The sequence below is a fragment of the Diplodia corticola genome, assembly GCF_001883845.1.
Source record: "Diplodia corticola strain CBS 112549 chromosome Unknown scaffold8, whole genome shotgun sequence".
In the NCBI taxonomy this organism is placed as follows: Eukaryota; Fungi; Ascomycota; class Dothideomycetes; order Botryosphaeriales; family Botryosphaeriaceae; genus Diplodia; species Diplodia corticola.
The window spans coordinates 369,421-389,685 of NW_017971487.1; the positions used below are offsets into that span (position 1 = coordinate 369,421).

General features: G+C 57.4%; 8 protein-coding genes across 8 annotated transcripts; 3 read left to right on the plus strand and 5 right to left on the minus strand.

The window, feature by feature from the left end:
• Positions 1–979: 979 nt before the first annotated feature.
• On the minus strand, positions 980–5,074 carry BKCO1_8000125 (mit domain-containing protein; the record flags this gene model as incomplete). The annotated part of the gene is made up of 3 exons (XM_020279220.1): positions 980–1,167; positions 1,233–3,819; positions 3,872–5,074. The coding sequence occupies 3 exons, from the start codon at positions 5,072–5,074 to the stop codon at positions 980–982; spliced, it is 3,978 nt and encodes a 1,325-aa protein (XP_020133279.1).
• A 1,817-nt stretch (positions 5,075–6,891) lies between these two features.
• On the minus strand, positions 6,892–8,559 carry BKCO1_8000126 (cop9 subunit 3; the record flags this gene model as incomplete). Its single annotated transcript, XM_020279221.1, has 4 exons — positions 6,892–7,527; positions 7,583–8,029; positions 8,086–8,328; positions 8,392–8,559. The coding sequence occupies 4 exons, from the start codon at positions 8,557–8,559 to the stop codon at positions 6,892–6,894; spliced, it is 1,494 nt and encodes a 497-aa protein (XP_020133280.1).
• A 433-nt stretch (positions 8,560–8,992) lies between these two features.
• On the minus strand, positions 8,993–9,824 carry BKCO1_8000127 (ubiquinone biosynthesis protein coq9; the record flags this gene model as incomplete). Its single annotated transcript, XM_020279222.1, has 2 exons — positions 8,993–9,325; positions 9,399–9,824. The coding sequence occupies 2 exons, from the start codon at positions 9,822–9,824 to the stop codon at positions 8,993–8,995; spliced, it is 759 nt and encodes a 252-aa protein (XP_020133281.1).
• A 257-nt stretch (positions 9,825–10,081) lies between these two features.
• On the minus strand, positions 10,082–11,266 carry BKCO1_8000128 (uncharacterized protein; the record flags this gene model as incomplete). Its single annotated transcript, XM_020279223.1, has 1 exon — positions 10,082–11,266. The coding sequence occupies one exon, from the start codon at positions 11,264–11,266 to the stop codon at positions 10,082–10,084; it is 1,185 nt and encodes a 394-aa protein (XP_020133286.1).
• A 281-nt stretch (positions 11,267–11,547) lies between these two features.
• On the plus strand, positions 11,548–13,289 carry BKCO1_8000129 (wd repeat containing protein; the record flags this gene model as incomplete). Its single annotated transcript, XM_020279224.1, has 4 exons — positions 11,548–11,762; positions 11,818–12,137; positions 12,195–13,017; positions 13,070–13,289. The coding sequence occupies 4 exons, from the start codon at positions 11,548–11,550 to the stop codon at positions 13,287–13,289; spliced, it is 1,578 nt and encodes a 525-aa protein (XP_020133287.1).
• A 2,014-nt stretch (positions 13,290–15,303) lies between these two features.
• On the plus strand, positions 15,304–15,896 carry BKCO1_8000130 (uncharacterized protein; the record flags this gene model as incomplete). Its single annotated transcript, XM_020279226.1, has 2 exons — positions 15,304–15,577; positions 15,631–15,896. 2 exons carry the CDS (start codon positions 15,304–15,306, stop codon positions 15,894–15,896), a joined length of 540 nt encoding a protein of 179 aa, XP_020133269.1.
• Positions 15,897–16,069: 173 nt separating this feature from the next.
• Positions 16,070–16,664, minus strand: BKCO1_8000131 (uncharacterized protein; the record flags this gene model as incomplete). The annotated part of the gene is made up of 2 exons (XM_020279227.1): positions 16,070–16,222; positions 16,449–16,664. 2 exons carry the CDS (start codon positions 16,662–16,664, stop codon positions 16,070–16,072), a joined length of 369 nt encoding a protein of 122 aa, XP_020133268.1.
• A 1,558-nt stretch (positions 16,665–18,222) lies between these two features.
• BKCO1_8000132 (wsc domain containing protein) lies at positions 18,223–18,925 on the plus strand (the record flags this gene model as incomplete). Its single annotated transcript, XM_020279228.1, has 2 exons — positions 18,223–18,593; positions 18,688–18,925. 2 exons carry the CDS (start codon positions 18,223–18,225, stop codon positions 18,923–18,925), a joined length of 609 nt encoding a protein of 202 aa, XP_020133267.1.
• Positions 18,926–20,265: the final 1,340 nt, after the last annotated feature.

The window sequence follows — 20,265 nt, forward strand, 5'->3', positions numbered from 1 at the left end:
GTAACTCATAGTAATAAGATGATATGAAACGAATGTCTATTTACAAGGGATGAAGCCAGGCAGCAGAAGAACGAGCAATGCTGACCCCACGACATCATGCAGGAAGGAGCGATGTGCAGCAACTACCGGGAGCTGCCCGCCATTAGTCCGGGACACGGACGATCTGCTGTCGTAGGCTTATGCCTGCCGAATGTAGACAAAACGCTTCTCATGGCTCGCAAACGACAGTAGAGCGCTCCTCGAAGGTAGCGAGCCCTGAATTCCATCCCTGGAAATCCAAAAATAGCACGGCTTCCAAGATCGTCAAATGAACAGTGGTCGCGAAATATTAGCAGGGGAAAGAAAGGCCATAAGATGAAGAGACGGTGCCCCCTCTACCCACCCACCCCCCCGAAAAAAAAAGAAAAAAAAAGGAACTGAGGGTATCCCCGTTACGGAGCCATATCACATGAAGAGAGAATACAAAGCCAGGAGAAAAAAAAACAAGCGACCAGGGATATCATTTGCACAAGGCTTGAGAACAAAAAGCATACCAACATCCTTGCTCTTCTTCCCGCTCTTTCGCCCACGCTCACAATCTTTGCCGGATAAGTTTCCCCTACGCCGTCCTCGCTACCCAAACGGACACAAGAGACAACCGCTAGCCCAAGCAATCCCACCAGTCTTGAGAAAAAGGAAGTTTCATCGTAGCCGAACACGTCCACCATAATGGAAGATAGGAAACCGACAAGGATGCTCTCAAAAGAAGGGTATGAAGGCCAGACGCGAAAGGCGAAGTGTGAGCCAGAGAGAAAATGGGATAGAAAGAGGATGGAGGGAGAGAGACACAAAAGTGGTATATTGAGCAGTAAGACAGAAAAGATCATTGTGTGCGGGGATCGATGCAAAGCTCATGCAGAGAAAAGGTTGCAACAGGCAGCAAAAAACACGCGCGCCGCCGTGAATGCAGGGTGTGGAGACAGAATCGGCCAAAAAGCAATCATATCAGAACCCACTCGCTTCCACGCTTGATGAATTTGTCCAGCATCATGGCGATGTCGCTGAGGACGAAGCGACAGATGTAGAAGCCGAAAAATTCGGCGGCGTGGCGGGTACTCAACTCGAGACCGACATGCGTGGGAGACGAGTGTTTCAGTCCTGGATCCTCGACCTGTCGGGCTATTTGATCTAGAAGAGAGGATATCTGTGAGCAAATGGTCTCTCGTTGACATGAAATCTGGTGATAAACATACCCAGGATTTGGACGGCGTCGAACAAGCGCGTCAGTGAGCCCATGTAGTTGGCGTTCGCCCCAACGAATTCAATATCGGGAACCTCACGCTTCGCAAAGCGGATGTTTGGCAGGGTTGTCATTGGCAGAGTGCTCATTGTTAATGAGTCCTTGGAGACTTCTTTGCTCGCCGCAAGGTTGGCCAGGTTCACCCCAGAGTTCTTCGACCGCAGCTTCTTCCACGTGTTCAGATAACGATTGCTTGTCCCGCCAAGCCTTGAAGGTAGCTCCGTAGCAGTGCTGCCATCAGGTGAAGTGACTCCGACGGTCTGGGCATCTTTGAACATAGAGCTTACGCCACCAGTTCCGACTTCGCTGCCAAGCTTTTTGACAAGGTTGGACTGAACCTGATCCAGAACGAGCTCAAGAGCTTGCATTTCCTCGAGAGTTGCATCTGCGTCAAGCGTGTCAACCCTGCCGAGTTTGAGCAAAGCCGCAGTAAGGAGGTCGATGTTCGAGATCTTTTCCTCCACCGACTTGATCTTGACTCCCTTCACGTTCCAGATGTCCCGTGGGACAAAGAGTTTTGTCGAGAGATATCCACCACGGGGGTGTGCAAGAGTTTGGTAGAAACAGCGCATGAGCCAGAAAGGGCGGAGAAGATAGCTCTCGGGACAAGGCTCAAGAGGGATGGGGGCGTTGATGGCGAGAGGATTGGGCGACCCAGGGCTGTACGGCGAGTGGATATCGGCTTCGAAAAGATGCATGCCTCCCGTCGGCAAAGTCATGCCGTCGAGCGTAAAGGTCGGAATACCAGGGGTCTGTGCAATCTGGGGGTTGCTCGGCTTGCGCTGGCTGAAGGTCGTGAATGTAGTGCTGAGTGGAGTGCCAACAGAGACATCGGATCCATCCGGACTGGAGACTGACATTTGCCGGTTTCGCAGACTCAAGGAAGACTTGTTTTTTCTCAGAGGCGGGGGAGGGCCGGCCGTCTTAGTACGGATGGTGGGGTCGCTCGTTATGTTCTCGTGCGATACTGCCTGCGTCAAGGAAGGCGATGGCGAAATTGATGGCATGCTGTCTGCTGGGCTGACAGCGGCTGAGTTCAACGACGGGGCATGTAGATTGGCCTGCGATATCGCTGTGCTCGGCATCTTCAACGAAGTGTTTGGTAGAGTTGCGTTGGCGGTCTTTGGCAGAGCTGGCGTCTCATCAACCTTTAATGTGTACGGAGGCTGCGTCAAAGGTCCTTGGTTCGCCGGTATCGACGTCTCAATCTTCAACTGTTTGGCATTTTGCCCAGAAAGCCGCCTACTCCTCACGCTAGAAGCACCTCCGGAACCAGTGGATTTATGCGATGAGGTTGATGGGACTGGGACTGCAGTCTGGGGCTCGGATTCGGAGACGGGGGACAACGTGTTGGCAGGGCGTTCGGGCAGCGGCTTCGTATTGACAGTGGTGGGCGAAGTGTCCAATTCCGTGACCGTCGAAAGTGACGTTCCAGCCGTGTTGCGTGCGGAGGATATCGAACTATGCCAGGTGCTCCCAGAGAAAGTGCTCGAATCCGATTGGCGCGGTAATGCTGACTTCGATTGGAGGCCAAAGTCAAAGTCGTCCATCATGTAGTCCCTCGTCATCTCGTCCAGTATGCGCTCCTCGTCGTCCGCCTCTTCGCTTTGCCCTCCGAGGTCTAGGCTACCATCGTGGATGTGCGGCAGCGAATCTCCTCGCATCCGCATGTCGCGGTCATGTCTCTTCGCCGCTTCAATGGCCGTTTCTCTTTCTGCCTCCCGTACACGTTCCCTCGCGAGCTCCACATTCCTGCGGTATGGCGACATCAAGGCCTCGTCTTCGTACGGCTCCAGGTTGTCATCGTAAGCAGCTTCGACAGCCGCGTCGAGAGCCGCATCGAACTCGGCTTCTGTGGCACCGCTGGCATAGCGCAACTGCTTGCGTTGCAGTGTGCCCATTTGCAACGAGTGTACTGAAGAGGAGCACGAAGAACCTCCTGACTCGTCGATGGTATCAAGCCAAGAGATAGACTCGTTGCTGGCTGCACGGTGGTGATGTTGGCTGACTTGGCTCGCTTGACTGGCAGATCTATGCTCCACGGGTTCGCGCATACCGGGCTCGTCGAAGAAATCTGCGGAAGCATTGGGTGTCCGAGAACGACGAGGCGACAACGGCTGGGGGAGGTAGTTCCGCTCCATAGGTGAGTCGAGGTTAGAACGATCCGCATGCTGGAGACTTCCGCCCGGTTTGATTGGTGGGGGGGAAAGAAGTTGTTCGGGGTCTGATGACTTCGGTATTGAGCTCTCGACATCGCGGATCGCAGAGCTGATGACGGATTCTCGCGCGGGTCGTTTCTGGAACGAAGTTTGCGTCCTTGTCGCCTCCACCGATTTGTCATTAACGATTCTTGTGATTGTTGCAGTCTCGATGACCACTGGGTCCTCCTCGTCATCCTCCACCACATTGTCTATGAAAGATTGAGTGTCCGCAAGCGATTGGTCGCTCATGGGCCGTGTAGGCAACGCCTTGCCTGAAGACGCCTGCCATGCAGGGTCCAGCATCCTCAACTCTTGTATGCGATTTGTGTATGTCACGCGCTGTGACTGATGTTAGTTACCCGGTTGCCACATGGCGGACAGAGGCACTCACAATTGCTTCCAATTTCTTCCGATCATCCTCTCCAGAACTCCGCAACATGACTTGTTGTAGTAGCCGGCACGCATCGCTGTACGCCTCCATTGCTCCCTCGAAGTTCTGCGCATTGTCAAGCAACACGGCAGTGTTGGCCTTCTGCAGCGCTCGCGACAACATAGTTTTCTTGTCCTTCTCTTTATGATCTTTGTTTCGCGATGGCGCCCTTCTTCCCTCGTCCTCCGATGCGGTCGTTGCGCCACTCACACTCCTGTCCCTTGTCCTGCTTGCCGTCCGCTCTCGTGCGGGCACACGCCGCTCCTTTCCAAGCGCACTCCCGGACCTTTGTTGCTGCTGCTGCTCCACCGATGTGGCACGCGACCGAGAAGATGCGGAGGCAGAAGACGAGTGCGGCGGTTTGGCTGATCTCTCTAGAAGGGGAGGGGAGGCGAGGGCGGACTTGGCGACACCCTTGGGCGGAGGCGGCTTCTTGCTCCGCGGTGACGCTGCAGGCGCAAACGGTTTGTGGTTGAAGTAATCGGGCCCCGACGATAGGGCGGCGGGAGGCGTGAAGAGACCGTGGGTCGGGGTGTTGCTCGTCGTAGTGGTCAAGGGCGAGCTCGGGTCGAAGGTGGTCGCCGGCAGCAGCGGCAGGGCAGGCGCAGGGTCTGGCGTCGGGATCTTGGGCGGCGGGGAGTATGGGCGAGCCTTGCCGCGGGGACTCACGTCGGGCGAGTGGTTCCTGGTAGGAGATCGTTGTGGAGACTGCAGCGCAGAGCCATGGAGGGGGTCCAAGGGGGGTCCGCTGCTGAAACTCAGCCGCCGTGAGAAACTACCCTGTCGCAGTTCTCTTGCCAAAGAGGCACGGCTCGAGGTGGACGACTGCGACCAGCGGTGCAGGTTGCCGACGCCCTCGCGGATAGGGCTGCTCACTTGGTCCTGCGCGGCATGCGCGACGGTCGAGCGGCGGCGGTGTGTGGACGAGCGCTTCCTCAGCTTTTTGTGGGCGTCGGGCGGCGATTCGTCTTCAATGGGCGGGTCCAGCAGGGTCGCGGCGGGCGGATGCGAGGGGTTCGCGGCAGACGAGGCCTTCAGCGACGAGGCCCGCTTGAGGGTGGAGGACGAGGCCGACGACAGGGAGCTGGTGTTCGAGTGGGAGGCCTTGCGATGATGGGACGGTTTGGCGGCGGCGTGGGCGTGGGCGTTGCTAGCGGAATGCATCGTCCTAGGTAAAGGCCGTCCTGGGCGAGGCCAATTGGCGGTAAGAGACGAAGCCCCAAATAATCGAAGCTCATGCGCCTAGTTCATGCATGCGAGCCGGAGCGGAAGGGTGTGCGCAGAGCTGCTGGTGTTGCCCGGAGCCTTGTCGCGGCCTAGGGAAAAAAGGGGACTGCGACCTGGGGCCGGGGCGGATGTTGTGCTGCTCTGCAGGCAGTTTACGGGTTGGAGGCGCCGCGCTGTCGGTGTTGTGAGTGGCCCGGCCCCTTGAGTGATGAACAGGGGGGGGACGGCGGCCGCGCTTGTGGCTTCGAGAGCCGCGCAGCAGGAGTCTCGCTCGGCGCCGTGTCGATCGCGATGGATGCAGAAGGCCGGCGAGGCTGGGCAGACGCGGATGCAGGACAGAGCGCGGGCGCAGCAGCAGGCGGAGGAGACGGCAGCGCTGAGGCGGCCTCACCGCGCTCTGGTCGGCGGCAGGGTCCTTTTGTCGCGCACCTCGACCGGCGTACGAGTCGGCGGCTGCAGATCGCGATGGCTGCCGTAATGATGCCCGGCGCGGTGCCTGAGCCTGTGCCTGCGCCTGTGCCTGTGCCTGGGCCTCAGCGCGCGGGCTCACGGGCAGCAGCGGCGGCCAGCCCGGCGCGCGCCCTAGGTAGGTGCTGGAAGCCGCAGCGTGCTGGCGCTGCTGGGCATGCGGCTCATCCTCAGGGCCACAGGGCCACAGGGCCACAGGGCCTCTCCCCAACCCCAGAATCGCATGCAGGGATCGCGGCACGGCGCAAGAGGCGGCCCCTCGCACGCCGACACCGACGCAGACGCCATCCTAAATCCGAGCGCCAGAGCCCACGCGCGAGCTTGCGCCATAGCCAATGCCACCCTCGGCGGCCTGCTGCCCGGCCGGCGGCCGCAATATCGGCCTGCGCGCAGCGCGACGTGCAGGGCCCCGTGCGAATCTGCGATGGATCTTGCCCGCTCTTCAGGAACGCACCCCAGGACGCAAGGGGCCGCGGCGGGCCGCCCTCTGCGACGCCCACACTGCTAAGCAATAAGCTTGCCGCCGATGACATCGCGCCTGCAGAAGGACGCTGCCGTTGAGCTGTGGAACGGCCGCACGTGGGATACCCCGGCATGGCTGCACAGCGCCCATCCTGGCCCGAAGCCGAGCCCTGCGCCCGCCGCCGCCAGCTATTTCTGAACCGCGAACACTTGGTCAGAGTGACGTGAAACACCAAACACGCCAGAGCAGCTACCCTCTGCTGACATGTGCCACCCACCGCGACTGACCATCCTTCGTGGAGACCCGCTGGTCGTGGTCGTGAGGCGAGCCCTGCCGCCCGCCCGCGCGCGTGCCCCTTCGCCTGCTGCTGAGGCACTTTGCGTCTGGACCCTCGATGCCAGCGACTCGCCAGCCCGGCAAGACGCCCTTTCTGTACCGGCTGATATACCGACCCCCCTACTTTGGCGACCTTAAAATGCTCGCCATTATAGTCGGATCCACCGTTGCGAGCCTCCAAGGCGACGTGCGTCGCCCTGCCGCAGCACGGAAACACCACTTAATCTTTGGGAACACCCCCATGACAGCTTCCTTTGCACCATGTTTTGATAGTTTAGCAAGTGGCCAGACCTGATGTCTCCAGATCCAAGTGCGCTCCATCTCGAGTCTACGCCGCAAATCCCGCCCGGATGACCTTCCTCCCTAAACCCATCACCGCACCAGCTACCCCCGTCTTTTCTGTATTAGCTTCTCTTTGATACGCGCCCTGACTCCGCGTCATGCAATCCATAAAGTCGTCATGCTGACATAGCAATGGAGGTGCTCATCACAAATCTGCCATCATGTCCTCGTCCTGCTCGTATGCATCCCATGACGTGTCCATCGTCTCGCCTGCCCCCTGACCACTGTCGTCCTTCTGACGCGCCTTCTTCTTCGCAAACTCGACGTACTCCTTCGTCAAGCTCAGTCTCTGCGTGGCTGCCTTGACATGCTCGGCTAGTTCATCGGTCCTCTTCGTTTGAGCCACAAGCTCGGAAAGCTGCTGCTCCTCGGTCTTGGTACGTGGACCGCGGGCCAACTCCGAGTGGAATCGTAGGATCTGCTGGCTGCCTGCATCCTGTTCTATTGTGGCATTCAGGAAGCCTTCGTCGATCAGTTCTTTCAGGTACGCTTCGGCAGCGTCTGGGGCTTGGCCCAGCCATTTGGCAACGGTGGATACAGGGGCTGCTGCGTATGTCTTTTGGAGATTCTTCACATAAAGCTTTGCTTGGTGCTCCTGAACCTCCCTTATTAGTCCGGTATTCCCATCCTCGCTCCAGATCTGCGTGCCGACGTCGATTTCGGCCTGAAGACGGGCGGGGTCACCGCCTTGGAAGATTTCAGCAATAGTGTCATATGCCTTGGATGCCAACTTCATTGTCTTGAGCGCATGGCTGTTGACTGGCTTGAGATTCTGAGCCGGCTGTGGAGAGTCAGTCAAATCCAATGTGCTAAAGCTCAGGCGGTCGAGGACTCACACCACCGTTGACCAGACATCCTACCAAGACCCACTTTCGGTAAGCTTCGGCCATAAGGCCGCTTGCAACACTTTGCGTAGGGGTGGTCAGAATGTACTCCAGGAACAGCTGGGCCTGCTTGTACTGGCGCAATGCCAGGTAGGTGTTTGCACTGAGAAGAAAGTACTCGTGGACATCGGCTGTAGTGACCCTGTCTGAAAGCCCAGAGCGCACATTTATATAGCCAGCGCTGGTGATGTGGTCTGCACATGGTAACGTGAACTCGGCACCCGCGATTGGCTGGGAAGGGAAGCTGTGGATGTACTGGTCTAGAATAGGAAGGGCCTCGTAGAAGGCCCTAACCTCGTGGCAAAGACGAAGGTAGAGCAGATGCACCGAGGTGAAGGTGCCCAGAGAGGGGTCCATGCGGCTCAAAGCCGTGCGGACAGGTACCAATCCAACGGCAGGCTATGAGAAAGAGATCAGCGTCTGTCTCTTGCTATTCCTGGCACGAAACGACGTACTGTGTCCATCAAGCGTGCGATTAAGTCGACATACTCCACTGCCCTTCTCCAATCCGCACCAACGTAGCGAATCTGTATCGGGTCGAAGACGTTCAGGTAGTTGATAAGCTTCAGCCAGAGCTCGCCTCCCGGGCGACACTCATCTGGCACGTTGAGCGCGGAGCTAGCGGACTCGATTTTGGAGTGGAGTTGGTGGATGAGGACGTAGAGGTATGGTATGGAATTGACGGCCGGGTCGAGGATCTGCATTGTCCCTGTTAGCGCCCAAGGTCGCCAAAGCGTACTTTTCTGGCAGCCGCCACACACCTCTAGCAAGTTCTGGTCTCCAATCTGTCCCACTTGCCAAACAGCTTTGGATATGCGGGCAAGCTGGGTGAGGTAGTGGCGGATGGAGTGATCGTATTCGGCAGGAGAGAGCTGCTCCAGTGCGGACTGGTCTGGAGGAAAGCTGAAGACTATAGCAGCGTCCGCCATGATGTCGTTCGGTGATAGAGCGGTGGTGGACGGCGCAAGGACAGCCCAAGGACGGAGGAAGGCAGATGACGGATGACGATGGGCGGAGCTCTCTGCGGCGAGGTGGGGCAGCGGTAGGCACCGCGCGATCAAGCAGGAGCGGGCTGACACAGTGAGCGCAGCTTCGAGAAAGGGTTGTTGCGCAGTCGAGCGTACGCAGCACGAGAGAGTTGGCTTGGAAGTGAGGTTGGGAGCTTGGTTGCCTGTAGCTCCCCCAGATTTCCGATGATGATGCGGTCGGTGATTTGGTTCGCCGACACAGTACCTAGCGGGTAGCCACGCAGCTCTACCCCGGCACGCCCACGCGCATTAGGTACAGATAAGAAATCCGCGCCTTCAATCAAATGCCTTGCTACAGAGAAGATGGAGGTGGCGGAATGCACGTCGAGCCCGCCTAGATACGCATGCCCTTGCTCCTCAGCACGTTCACCACGGAATGCCCGGTGTAGTCAAGCCACTCCGAGAGCGCGCTGGTAGCCCCTCCAAACTTCCTCAAGTCCTCCAGCCGCGAGTCCAGAAACCTCTCAGTGTCCTTGTAGTCCGTAGACTGGTCTTGGGTCATGAAGACCTCCGACGCTGAATAGACTGCCGACAAGCTTGCGCGCTTGGTATACCAACTGCTGTCAACGCTGGTGTCGCCGGCGACGAACCAGATCTCATCAGAAAGCTTCGCAAGCTCCTTGAGCGACTCGGGTACGTATGAAGGTTGGGCCATGATGGCGAGGGCCTGTACAAACGATCAATGTTAAAGCTGGCTCTGCAGCACATTGCCGCCACCGCAGCTATCCAGAAGCTCGTACCTCTTGCCATCGGTGCACAACGGGTGCATTTGCCCGAAGCCTTTCCAGTGTCAACAACCTGACCTTCGCTCCGATCCCCAGCCGCTTGTCGTTGTCCTCGGGGAACTGCACGCTATCGAGGAGCGCCAGCCGTCGGGTGACCAGATGATACTGTATCAGGTCGAAGGGTCCGCGCGGGAAGAGATTCGTAGAGACGTCAAGATAGCCGGCATCGCGAGCGCCGAGCTGCAGGGCAGTGTTGGTAAAGCCATTGGTTGGGACATGTGAGAGCGCGGCAGAGAGAATGGCCGACTCTGCAGGCGGGTACGGCGCTGGTTGGGCGTGCTCATATGAGTGATACAGTGACCGCTGTGAGACATTGGGTCGTGCAATCGACTTCGGCAGCTTGCAAAAGGCTGGCCGGATGGCGCGTGTTGTGGAAGCCATGGTGTTGAGGCGCAATCCAGTTCCTCCCAGCGATTTCCGCGGAATTTGATCCGTAGCTGCGGAGCTCTGCGCGAATCGTCTGATGTCACCACCACCAACGTCTGTCAGGCTTCATACCACTGTGTGGCTTCTAGTTTTGCCGCCTTGATCATGTTCATGGAAATCGCTCGAACGGTGCTCTTCAGTTCGGTCATATGTTTACAGCTGTGTTCCATCCGCCTTGCATGTCGCACCAACGGTAGACTCCTTACAGGAATTCATATCTCTATCTCGCTCTCCTTGGCCTGGCGTATCGCCTCGGCCTCCATCCGTAGCCTAATTGCATCTCTCCAACGTTGCAGCCTGTTGATGCCGCGTCTGAAGCGATCCATCTCCAACACCGCATTAGCACCCTCTCCAAGACGACCCCTTCGTGCATCCAGAGCATTCCTTTTAATGTGATCCAACAGATCGAGGGTGTTACCATTGAAGTCGATTCCCCCGTTTTCCATCTCCTGCAGCAAGTCATTGAGACCTTGAAAGTCGGAATACGTAAGCCATGTCATGGCGAGCAGTTCGTTGTATAGCTCGGTGCTTGCCCCCAGAGCGTAGGATCCTCTGCCCAGGCTTTTGACGGCGGGAAGCAGGGCTAGCGCTAAGGTAGATCCCGGGAAATCCACACGGAGCTGTCGCATTGCAACGAGCACAAGAGACGGGTAGTTGGGGCCGATGATCTCTAACGAAGAAGAGAGATCTGCTTTTCCCTCGTTGCCCGCGTGCTCGTCCTGCTCTGTCTCCTCTTCCTGGCTCGGAGGACGGCGCGGAGCATCCAAGTTCAAGCGCCGGATGACGGAAAGGACCTCTACCTCTAAAACATTCCATAGTTCGACGTCACTTTTTGCCGCCTTCATCAGCCGCTCGATGTGCTCAAACTGTTCTTTCCTCTGTGCCTTCTTGATAATTGTGTCCTCTTCCTCATGATGGATGGCTTCTGTCTTCATGAGGGCTCCAGGGCCGGTGGCGCGTTGCTTCATACCGACCATTGCCTCGTCGAGGATGGAATCCAGCGTGTCCTCTGTGGCATCTGACAAGTCGCCATTGATATTGCCCTGTCCTCTGCCGGCGGCAGCTGTTGTGGCATTGTACTTTCTGAAGAGTTTTGCGAAGGTTTCTCGCTCCGTTTCCGTGATTGTTGATCTACGTTGCTGGTGAAAAGCTGCGTCTTGCTCACTTTCAAATGGAACGGTGTCTGCAAGTGGGTCGTCGGCTTGTTCGCGATTAGCGGAAGGATGCCGTCGACTCGCAATTTGGCTGGCGACGTTGAGGCGCCTGATCTGGGTGTCTGTTCGAGCGAACGACCGGCGTGGGGCATGGCCCAGTATAGTCCGGGTCTGGTACAAAAAAGGTAGGAGAGTAGTATTCAGCGGGGGCACCATCCTCTGCGCTACATTTGAAGATGCCATAGCGGGTCGCAGAGTTGGGGTAAAGAAAAAGACAAGAGACGGCTGGGAGCTTCCGAGATGGCGGCGACGGCAACAGGGATTATTTTGATTATCCGCAGTAATTCCGCGCGAGATCGCGCAGGCACGCGACGACGCGTTTAGGCGCCACTCTTTGATGATTTCGCCGTCGCATTCGCGCTTTCTCGCCACAACCACCTCCACACTGCATTATGGCCCCTCCAGAGCAGCTGATATATATTTCTATCTTTTCCAGCCCCATTTAATTGCACTTTTTGCCTCACATGGCTGGCGGCGGCGCAAAACCCCAGCTGAGCGAGTACGAGCTCAAGCGCCAGGAGCAGATCGAGAAAAACCAGGCCCTTCTGAGATCGCTCCAAGCCGATGCTCAACAGGCAGGCCTTGCGCCTGCAGCATCCAAAGCGCGCTCCTCGGCGCCGGCCAAGAAAGATAAGAAAAAGCCCGCGGTGAAGAGGGAAAAGGAGGAGGTTGTACCGCGGTAGGCAAAAATCCGGGATATATAATTTCATGCGCAGGGACTGATACTGGAGCAGAAGGACCTCTTCGCGCTTGCGGGGGATTGTTGCGGACAGCGAGGTTGCTAAACGAAAAGCCGAAGACGAACATGCAGCACTGCAACAGGCCGAGAGAGCGAAACGACAGCGTGTCAGCGACGATCTGGACCTTGGCGACGTCGTGGTGGCCGGTCACCATTGGAACCAGAGTGGGAACTTTCTGACTGGCGTCGGTCCTACCAAGCCGTACGAAAGAACCTTCACTGCCGAAAATGTGAAGAAGACGACGGAGAAGGAGCTACGGGCTCTGCGAGAGAAAATGAGCGGGCTCCAGCTATGGGAAGGATTTGAACCGAATCGTGCGTCTCCCCACCAGTCTGTCTACTCATATCACGTGTGTTCTAACGAAGCCTCAGAAATTAAGCTCACGCCTGAGCGCATATACGCCTTGGGATTCCATCCGACCACGGACAAGGCTTTGATATTCGCTGGAGACAAGATGGGAAACCTCGGCTTGTTCGACGGATCGCAAAACGTGCCAGACATCAAGGCCGAAAAGGCCGAAGATGACGACGAAGACGACGAAGCAGAGCCAGCAGTGACGACGTTCAAGATACATACTCGGACAATATCTGCCTTTCAATTTAGCGCCTCAGAGACGCACTCGTTATTCTCGGCGTCATACGACTCGTCTGTCCGGAAACTCGACCTCAACAAGGGCGTGGCGGTGGAAATCTACGCACCAGCAGACAAATCTGAAGATGCGCCCCTGTCGGGCATTGACGTTGGAACAGCCAATACAGTATACTTCTCCACCCTTGACGGTAGGTTCGGCATGCACGATATCCGCGCTCCTTCGGACAGCACCGGGGGCACCCAGCTGTTCCAGCTGTCGGACAAGAAGATTGGTGGATTCAGCATGCACCCTACCCACAAACACCTCTTTGCGACTGCATCGTTGGATCGCACGATGAAGATCTGGGATTTGCGTAAAATTACTGGCGAGGGCGACGCCCGAGCACCAGCGCTCCTTGGAGAACACACGAGCAGATTGTCGGTATCTCATGCCGCCTTCAATTCTGCCGGTCACGTTGCTACCGCATCTTACGACGACACGGTCAAAGTCCACAACTTTACCAATTGCAGTGGTTGGAAGGCTGGCGCACAGCTGGATGACAAGGAAATGAAGCCTGAAACGATAATTCCCCATAACAATCAAACTGGTAGATGGGTGACGATGTGAGTCGAACATCACCTTGATGCTAGCTTTGTGTGAGCTGACGCCATCTAGATTACGAGCCCAGTGGCAGCAGATGCCACAAGACGGCGTGCAGCGCTTCTGCATAGGAAACATGAACCGGTTCGTGGATGTTTATACCAGCAAAGGAGAGCAGCTCGCGCAGCTAGGAGGCGATGGAATCACAGCAGTCCCCGCTGTTGCACAGTTCCATCCCAGCATGGACTGGATTGCAGCTGGTACGGGCAGCGGCAAACTGTGCTTCTGGCAGTAGGACTACTTTGGGCGTACTCGTAATTTTAAAACCCAACTTTCATTGTTCGGCCCAGACTCACTTCTTCCGAAGGCCAAACCGGGCCAAGTACGTACGTGTACCTTTCACCTGCACCTTTCCGCGTGCAGGATTCCAAGAATGGCGGTTGCACATGTGCAACATTGCGTTCTTCATCTGGTCTCTGTGCTAAGTCTTGGACCTTGGAACTGCCGCGACCGCCGACTGTCATTATGTCACAGGTCACTCGTTTTCATTTTTCTTTTTCGTACTCCATGGCCAGGCGAGCGGCACAGAGCCAGCGTCTTGTTCCATTTGATTTTGCCTCATTCTTGTCTCCCATAGGCTCATCGATGCCATGCCTCGTGTGCTCGCAGCTGGCATTATACAGTCATCAGCTCAGCGTGCAGCTCAGGAAGCCACCCGTCGTATTGAACCCAGTCTTCAGTTTCAGAAAGAGCACCGGTATGCGCGCCACAGCCCTAGGCGTTTCGAAGGGTTCCGGGATCTCACAAGGCGGTCATATGTGGGTATTTCCTCGGGGCAGAACCAACGGGTACACAACGCATTTACAAGGCCAGGCTCTTATACACCCCGGGCAGCTCGCTTCTTGGTGCACGCCAACAAGCCACGTCGCAGGCACCGTTCGATGCACGCCGAAACATGCAGCAGATATTGTGTTTCCAGAGGGTGGTGTGCGATGCTCAATCTTCCCTCTATCTCGAAACCTAGCTACGCCTCGGCCCGGAATGTCTACAAACAGGCGTTGTCGTCGTTGTCAAGAAGGACTGATGTCATGTAAAGTGAGAAATGTCATGGGTGGGTCAAGTTGAAGGCACTTTTCTCTGTTGGCGTTACCGACATCACGATGTGCAAGCAGCCTCAGATCCGTCGTCTCAAGGTAATTAGTCCGATGGGGCCCGTACTTCTCCGCAAAAACGGTACCCAAGACTCGCTTGGGGGATCGGCATGCACTACACAAGCATTGCACTACGTGTTGAGTCATCATCGCCGAGGAAGTCGGCCTGTTCGCTGCTGTTCTGCTGCGTTTCGTGGACGGTCGACATGGCCCATCCTAAAAATAGAGCCGGTCGTCAATCGAGTCGGAGAGCTGGAAATTTGTCGGGCGGCGAATTCAGTGTCAGGAAGATCAACGAGACCAGCCTCAGCCGCATGATCGGTAGCCTCCGGCGAGGCCGGGCGAGGGAGAATGGCACAGCCACAGCTGCCGCCGGTACCGGGCCAAGCGGGCGCCGGCAGTGGCTTTTCATCCTGCGAGACGCCAAACCGCAGCAGCGGCGCTCTGACCAGGCAGACAGCAAACCCGCTCGCTGTACTCCCCGAGGCCATGGTTCAGCCGCACAGGGTGCAAACTCGAGAGGGCGCCGGATGGCAGGTGCTTGGGAGTGGGGGAGAACAGCGCGAGGGATGACACTGGGTGCCGGTTATTTTTGGCTGTGCGCTGTGCGCTCGCGATGAGCTTAACGCAGCCTATCGGCCGCCACACCCGTCACACTCGCCTCGACCGTCGCCCTGCATGCCAGTGTCACAGACCCCTGCTGCCCAGGGCACTACGCACCAGTGCGGCATGGGCCCGAGCCGTCGCAGCAGCCCAGCGAGAGCGAACAGGGCAATGCTCGACGGACCGGATACGAGATGTGTGCTCTTCGGACCGTGGACGAGCATCGAACTGGGCAGAAGCGGCGGCGGCAGGCGAATGACGTCGGGTTAAGGCGAAGCCACCGTCCGGCTGCGTTACCGCGTCCGGCGTAGGCCATGCCGGCGCTGTGGAGGTTGCAGTGGCATCGCGGCACCGCACTGGCACCACAGCGCACCAGATACGAGCTGCCGTTGCGGAGCAGCCAGAGCAGCCCGCTCGCTGCCGTCACTGGCCCTGCCCTGCGTCATTGCAGCGGCAGAGATATAAGACGGCCGGCCTCTGCCCGTCGAAACACGCCTCCACCAAACACCTTCCGCCTCCAAACAAAACGAAACAAACAAACAACCCTCGTTCAAGATGAAGTCCTTCGCTGTTGCCGCCACCCTCCTCGCCGCCGCCCCGGCTGCTCTCGGCCAGTTCATCGGCCTGGCCGCTCGCTCGGCCTCCCCCATCCACTTCGGCAGCATCAACGCTGCTGGCGGCAAGTTCTGGATTGGCAAGGAGACGTCGGCCTACTGCCCCTCGTCCGTCGTTCCCGACTGCGAGACGGACTACCCCGGTAACGCCACCGTCTTTGCCGGCGGCGACAACACCCTGGGCCTGTACACTGCCGTTCCCGGCGGCCAGCAGGGTAAGTTCCCCAAGACGACCAGATTCAAAGCGCGATGCTGACAGGGTGCACAGTCTACGTTGCTCCCGACGGTTCCCTCTCTTTCACCCAGGCCCACTCTGCCTACATTCCCACGGGCTCTGTCACGACCGGCTTCACCCTGTCTCCCGGCACTATCGGCTACCTGGGCTGGACCGACGGCTTCATTGCTTGCCCTTCTCTCAACGGCACTTTCCCCTACCAGATCTACGGTGGCAGCACCAACCAGACCACCTGCCTTGGCTTCAGCTTCCTCGCCTCCAACACCACTGGCGGCGTCAACGCCTGGCAGTACGCTTAGACGTGTGCGAGAGAGTTGCACGAGTGAAGCCCTGGAAAAAATTGTCAGCACATTCGCATGGTGAAAGGACGGCAGCATTTGTTATGATTCAAGGAATACCAAGCACCATACCCTTCTCGGAACAAGACGCTACGCTTGGGTAGCGGAGGAAAAAAAAGGATTTACGGGTTGTTTTAAGTATCAATAGATGTAATCAAAGCGTTTCGAATTGATTCGACATGCTCCTCAGGACTGCGATTCTTGGCCAGGTTGTGCACCATGACGGTCTTCTCGCGCGACCTCATGCCCTTGGCAATTTCCACGTCGGATTTGGGCACATTGAGGACCTGGGGTGGGCGCCAATCAGCACTGGCTGGGAAAAAACCATCTGAGCGGACTCGTTGCGCACATCGGGGCATCCGTCCGGGCAACGGCGCTGGCTGCCGCAACGGTGCCATCGGCGCAACGTCCGCCGCCCGGCTGAATGCACCCCCAGATTGCCTCTAGATTGCGGTGCGCATCCCGGCCAGAAGCACAGGAGAAACAGATTGACGGTGCGTACGGATTACATACCTCTGCAATAAGCTTTTGAACGGCCTTGTTGGCCTCGCCTTCTTTCGCCTGCGCCGACACGCACAGTTCGACGCCGTCGTCGGTGACGCAGCTGATGCCTTCGCGCTTGGCCGAGGCACCGGGTTTGACGTGGCAGGCGACAGAAACCGAGCCGGTCGAGGTTGCCTTGTTGCCTTTGGAGGCGATGAAGCGGATCGCGTGGCTCATTGTGGCCATTGCCAGGTGTAAGTAGAGGGGAAGACTGAGACGGAAGGATGGCGTGAGGGCGTGGGGGCGCTCGGCAAAACAGGCTCCCCCGCCACTACTGCCTCCCGCGGATCCCTCGCACGCACCGCCACAGCCATGGGTCTCCCTCGTCGCGCTGCACGACATGGCTCGCCCGCCGCGTCCACCGCCTTGCTGACAGATGCACCGCATCTACTCGAACGCCGACATCACCGTCATAGCAGCATCTGGAGAGCATGCAGCTTCGGGCTCCCTGGCGTCGGATCTACCCCGAGGACTTCACAATCAATCATTGCAACCAATGACGGGGCTTTGGTGCTTTTGAAAGCAAAAACCAACTCCATTACTCAATCTCCGTGGATGAAGCGGGGCTGGACGTTCCAAGAAGCTTGTTTTTCTAGAAGACGGCTTTTCTTTACTTCGGAGCAGGTCACGTTCGAGTGTGCAGACATGACGGCACAAGAGGTGTTGCGAATACCACTCAGGCACGGCACCGGGTGCACGCTGAAACCCCTGTTTGGCGTGCACCTTTCTAACTTTGTGGGAGAGCAAAGCAGAAAGGTTCAGTGACTTTCTCGAGCCGGGACGGTGGCACGGCCTCCATCACATGAATATGGGCTGAGCGCTTGGATGGCACTTTACGCCGCCTTGATTCCAGAGCTGACGCCGAAGACATCACCCGAGCCCCCAGCGAGTATTCTCGATACATCCATGTTGAGTCGTTGACCTTCGACGCGAGGGTGCGCACCTTTGGGGACCTGGTCTTTCTCGAGCAAGCGGCTCCAGACGGCGCCGTTGGCTGCATAAAAATCCGAGCAGGCAATACATCCATGCTAGCGAGCACACTGGCAGACAGTCAGCTCCAAGCAATCTTGCTCGATCGCCACAACGTCTCGGGCGGCTTCAATAATGCTGCGACACTTTTGCTAGTCGAGAAGAGCAGGGATGCCACTGCGAATTCCCGGGTCGGGGTGTGTGAAGTGACGCTTGGCTATCCTGCGGCCAGACTGGGGCGAGTGCAGAGAACGCGTCTGGAGTGAAGGAGGTCGGGGTGCAGGACGAGGCCGACGGAGCCCACGAGGCCCTTTTAGCGTGGCCAGTAGCCCGATTGGGCAGTGCAGATCTCCCGACAAGCGCATACCTATCGCTTAAAATAGCGGCGCCCTTCTGCTGCCCTAGCATCCCTGTCGGCGCCGCAGCTCCCCCGGTCTCGCCGCGTTCTGGCTGCATCGCGCCTTCCTGCGGCGATAAAGTCCCGCCATCTGCCGTCCCGCCTGCCTTCTTTCGACCACCACTATCTCGTATCTAGCAGCCTAGCCCCAGGAACGGCCCTGTGCCCTTGACCCTGCGCCGCCCTAGTTTCCCTTCAGCTGAGCCCGGCTCAACAATGGCCGCCACAAATCTCCACCACCGCGCACTTTTTACCAGCTTGCCCCTCCTCGACCGTCTCCTGGTGATTCTTCTGTGACCCTTTGCCTCTCGCTCGTTTCCTCAGTCCAGCGACGTCTCCTCGCAACTATAGCAACCGCCCTCCGCTCCGCTCCCAGCCATGGCCCCCATTTCCGCCCTCTTCTCCGCCATCCTCCTCCCGGCCCTCGCCTTCGCGCAATCCAGCGGCAGCAGCAGCACCACAATGTCGGCGTCCGCGTCGAAAACCACCGCCGTCACAACATCCAGCTCCACCAGCGGCACCACGACGGCCACGTCCAGCACCGGCTACCCGTCGGCGACGCTGGCCGTCAACCAGGGCAGCAAGGGCTACGAGTACGCCGGGTGCTGGAACGAGACGATCGGTTACGCACAGGCCGGCGGCGTGCGCGCGCTGGCCGGCACCATCAACGCGACAGACTCGATGACCCCGGAGGTCTGCTTCGAGCTTTGCGACGGCTCGCAGTTTGCTGGGCTGGAATACGGACGGGAGTACGTTTTTTCGCGATGTCTAATCCTTCTCGTTTTTGCTTATTGTTGGAAGCGAGCGAGCAATGGGGGGCTGACTATAACCTTTGTGCAACAGGTGCTACTGCAGCCCGTACCTCTCGTCCCTGTCGACCGAGCTGCCTGAGGGCGCATGCGGTATCCCATGCAAGGCGAACGAGACGGAGGCGTGTGGCGGCTCCTGGGCGCTGTCGTTGTACAACCGGACGAGCGGCGCCATGAGCTGGGGCCCCGGCGCGGCAGGAACGCACGCGATCTGGAGCGCTGTGGTGGTTGCGGGTGTGACGGTTGCGGCTGGGTTTGTTATGGATCTGTGAGGAAGACGGGGGAGAGGTGTTAATATGACGACTGGCCATTGCGTTCATCTGCGAGGAGTTGGGAGGTGTTTTAAAAGCTTCAGTCCTTTTCATAGACTGATGGATAGATATAGATCAGTTCACGACCAAGCGCGCAAGTCGAAAGTGTATCAAATCGTTCGACAGTGCCGGGACTGCTGTCTGCGCGATGGCGTTACCTCCCTCACCTTGCTTAGCCGGAGCCCAAGCATAAGTTGGCCTTAAGTTGAATATTGCCAAAGTTCAGCTCGAAGACGCTGCTCCTTCTCGAGGCCCCCTGTTCACGAGAAAATGATAAAAGAGTTGAACAGAACACAAAAGGCTCACACTACGTGACTCCAGACTAGAGTGGGTGACTTAAGGAATTGGTTTGCGGCAATCATTTTTGTAGGTAGTTCGAGCTATCTTTAAAAGTAGCTGAAGTAGATATTCGGGTGTGGATGTTAATGGCTGACTTTACTGCGGCCCGTCCCGCTATTGCTTGTTCCCACGCAGTTCCACGTCCTTCTACCGCAGGATTCTCAGGAAGTCAGCAATATGTGAATTGATCGTTAGTGTTGAGGATTTACAACTAGGCAACCACCGTTGGTGACAAAGTCTATGCATCAATCACCTCCACGGCCCCGAAATTTCCATTTGTAGCTTAGCGCGGCCCGTTGCCAAGCTAGTGGGTGCAGCTGGCCCCGTGCCTCCAGTTCTATCAATCCCGCCCGGCGATCACTTAAATAGCCCTGCCCCCCAACCTCTGAGCTTCTTTTTTTCCCTCCAGATTCCATCTTCAATCTTCATCTTCAGCAAGCAAAACACAACCAACACAAGCTTAAATCAAGATCAGCCAATCAACAATTCACAAGAGACACGCTCTCCGTTCGACCTCCTCGAGAACATCTTCTTGATCTAAGCCCAAGGCCGCAGGCAAAGAGAGCTTCTTGCTGGCGGGGCATCCTTGTAAGTAAACCCGCCAGCTACCTCTAGTCTACCCGTTCTCGCAGGAGGTTGGAGTAGCTTGCGACCGACAGCACTCCAAACCTACGAAAGTCACTGGTCGGCATCATCGCACTACCTCAACTTCACTTTCGGTCTCAACTTCACCTTCGGTCTCAACTTCACCTTCGGCGTACATGACTGGTTTTGACTTCACTTTCAATAATCAACCTCACTTGGCCGAAGCTCCTGGTAAGCAGTCCCTCAACTCTCACTCCAATCCTCTTGACTTTTTTTCTGACAACAGATAGGCCTCCAAAAAAAAAAAACCATCCCTCCCCTACGCCTACACTACAACAGGCTACTTCACCTTCGCTTCACTCAGCCATCACGCCATC